The 2,467-nt window shown below is 36.1% G+C and overlaps 1 protein-coding gene across 1 annotated transcript in view; it reads right to left on the bottom strand.

Annotated features, from left to right (window-relative positions):
* Positions 1-1,502, bottom strand: part of Cbr-npp-13 — a gene marked incomplete at both ends in the record, with an annotated part of 19,052 nt that extends 17,550 nt beyond the window's left edge. Inside the window, 3 exons of the mRNA XM_002638825.1 lie at positions 902-1,018; positions 1,124-1,363; positions 1,410-1,502. Coding sequence (XP_002638871.1) covers positions 902-1,018; positions 1,124-1,363; positions 1,410-1,502 — 450 coding nt within the window. The remainder of the gene's footprint in view (positions 1-901; positions 1,019-1,123; positions 1,364-1,409) is intronic.
* Between the last annotated feature and the right edge of the window lie 965 nt (positions 1,503-2,467).

Genomic DNA, 2,467 nt, shown 5'->3' with positions numbered 1-2,467 from the left:
CAAAAATAGACTGAAGTTAGTAGAATTGGAAGAAAACAAGCTTGAATTAAGCGAGAAATAGTCAAAAGTGACCATAAAATGAGCCAAAAATAATCAAAAATTGACGAAAATCGGCCGAAAATGAGCTGAAAATGGTCTGAAAATGAGCTATTAATCTGTCAAAGTGAGCTAAAAATAATCAAAAATTGTCAAAAATGTGCTTGAAATTAGTGAAAAATGGTCAAAAATGACACAAAAAGGTCCAAACATAGATTGGCTAAAATTAGCCCATAAGAAAAATTAGTCCAAAATCGGCTGAAAATGAGCCTTAAATAGTCAGAAAAGTTCTGAAACATCGTGGTTCTAAAACGTCCTGGAGCCATTTTCAGGCCTAAAGCTTAGAATAAAAGGAACATTATAGACCAAGACTAGGCTTAAAATTATGTTTCCAGGCATTTTTTCGAGGTAACAAGCCTAATTTCAAGCTATTTGGACATGAAAAGATGGTCAAAAACTACGATTTTTGAGTCAATTGATTTGCGGAATGCTGGGATTTTTTATAACAAAAAACCAGCAATTTTCGCCAGAAAATTGTCATTTTCGACCAATCTGACACTAAAAATGGGTTCTTTCAGCTCGAAAACACTCTTTTTAGGCCCAAAATGACCCTGAAAATGCAATTTTAAGCTGTTTAGCCCAAATTTTGGCTGAAAATTGCTTTGTTTTTCGATCAAAAAACGGCGATTTTGGAGTCAATTTCCAATTTTTATTGACAAAATTCTGGGGTTTTTCAGTTGAACAACCGATTTTCAAATTCAATTTTTCGCTGGAAAATCGCAATTTGTAGCTATTTTTGGCTCAAAATGGCCCCGAAAAGCTCTATTTTCAAACATTTTCGACTCTAGAAGCCCAATTTTCGTACATCTCGCTCCATGGCTTGTGCTGGTGTCATTGGTACGGCCGCCGGACGTGCCAGAAGCATATGGTTGAAGAACGCGCGGTCCGTTTCCACTTTGACACGGAGAATGTCCTCGTCGAGCTGAAAAAGGTATTTTTAGGTCAAAATCTGCAAATTTTGAGGGTTTTTGGGTCAAAAAATACGAATTTGGAGGTATTTTCAGGTCAAAATCAACTCTTCCCGCACCTCCTCCTCATCGATATCATCAATGACAGCCTGTGGAATCTCGACAATGCCGTCCTCTGTGAACGTCTCTTCGCTGGAGTGTGCCTCGGCTTGTCGGCTGGGAATCTGAATTCCTCGTTCTCCGAACATCATCTTCTTTTGCACCGGCTGAGCGTCACGCTGCCAATTGCCCTCGGAACCGCCCAAAATACCGCACAACTCGTGCTCGACACCATTTCGAACTGTGAAATTGTGAGAGGTCTGAAAGTTTTGAACGTTTTAGGCTTAGCATTTTTTTTGAAGTTACATCGACGTCTTGTGATTGGAAAAGCGACGCTCCGAAGAGTTTGGTGAGGCCTTGATGGTCGACTCGACCCAGAATTTCTTCGAAATGCAGCATTCTGGAAGAAAATTGAACATTTTCGAGAGAAAAATTAATTTTTGAAATACAAATGTTTTGAAAAAAGGCGAAAATAGCATCGAAATCATGCAAAATCCGCAAAATAGGCTATTTTTAAATTGTATTCCTTTTTCGACCTTCTACAGGGCATACATCGATTTCAGACATTTTAAACAACATTTTTAACGATTCTCAGCTAGATTAATCAGAAATACTCTGAAAAATTCGATAAATTTCATAAGAAACGCCTAAAAATGAAGGCGAAAAATTCGAAAGTTTTCAATTTTCGCGGAGTACGACACTCCGAAATAACGGGGAAACCTCGGCCATCTAATCTCATTTCTAGGCCAGGACATGGAATTTCGGTGGGAGATTTGAAAACGAGTTTTGAGAATCGGGGAAAAACCGTTTTTTTTTTGAGGAATTTCAGATTTTCTGTAATTCAAATTTCTTTAAAAATTTTTTTTTTAATTGATGATCCCTCAAGAATTTTTCAAAGCTTTTTCTATTTTTCCCCCGAAAACTCCGATCAAATTTCAAAGTTTTAAAGAAGAAAAATCACTCATTTCCCCGAAGTTTCCGGGTAATTCGATAGGTCAAAAATCTGTCATTTTTGAGGATGAGATTGACATTTTGATACTTTTTTCTCTTTTTCTTTTTTCCCGTTTTTTGAAATGTGGGTGTGAAAATAAGAAGAAGAAAAAGAAAAAAAAAAGATAAGAAATAGAGAAAAGAGATATGATGGATGGAAAAAATAGAAGATTTGGACGGGTTATGTAATCAGCTAGTCACTTTTATCTCTCTTCTTTTTTTCACTGATAAGCTAATGAATTTGGATTCTTAGATTTTTAGCATTTTTAGAAAACTTTTTGTATCTAAAATCTAATCCATTTTACATTTTCAAAAATCTCTTAAAATTTCACACATTTCTAAAAAAGAATCACTTCTCTAGCTTATCTGGAAGC

Source organism: Caenorhabditis briggsae, assembly GCF_000004555.2.
Source record: "Caenorhabditis briggsae complete genome, chrI, whole genome shotgun sequence".
NCBI classification, from domain to species: Eukaryota; Metazoa; Nematoda; class Chromadorea; order Rhabditida; family Rhabditidae; genus Caenorhabditis; species Caenorhabditis briggsae.
This window is presented reverse-complemented; position numbering and strand designations above follow the sequence as displayed.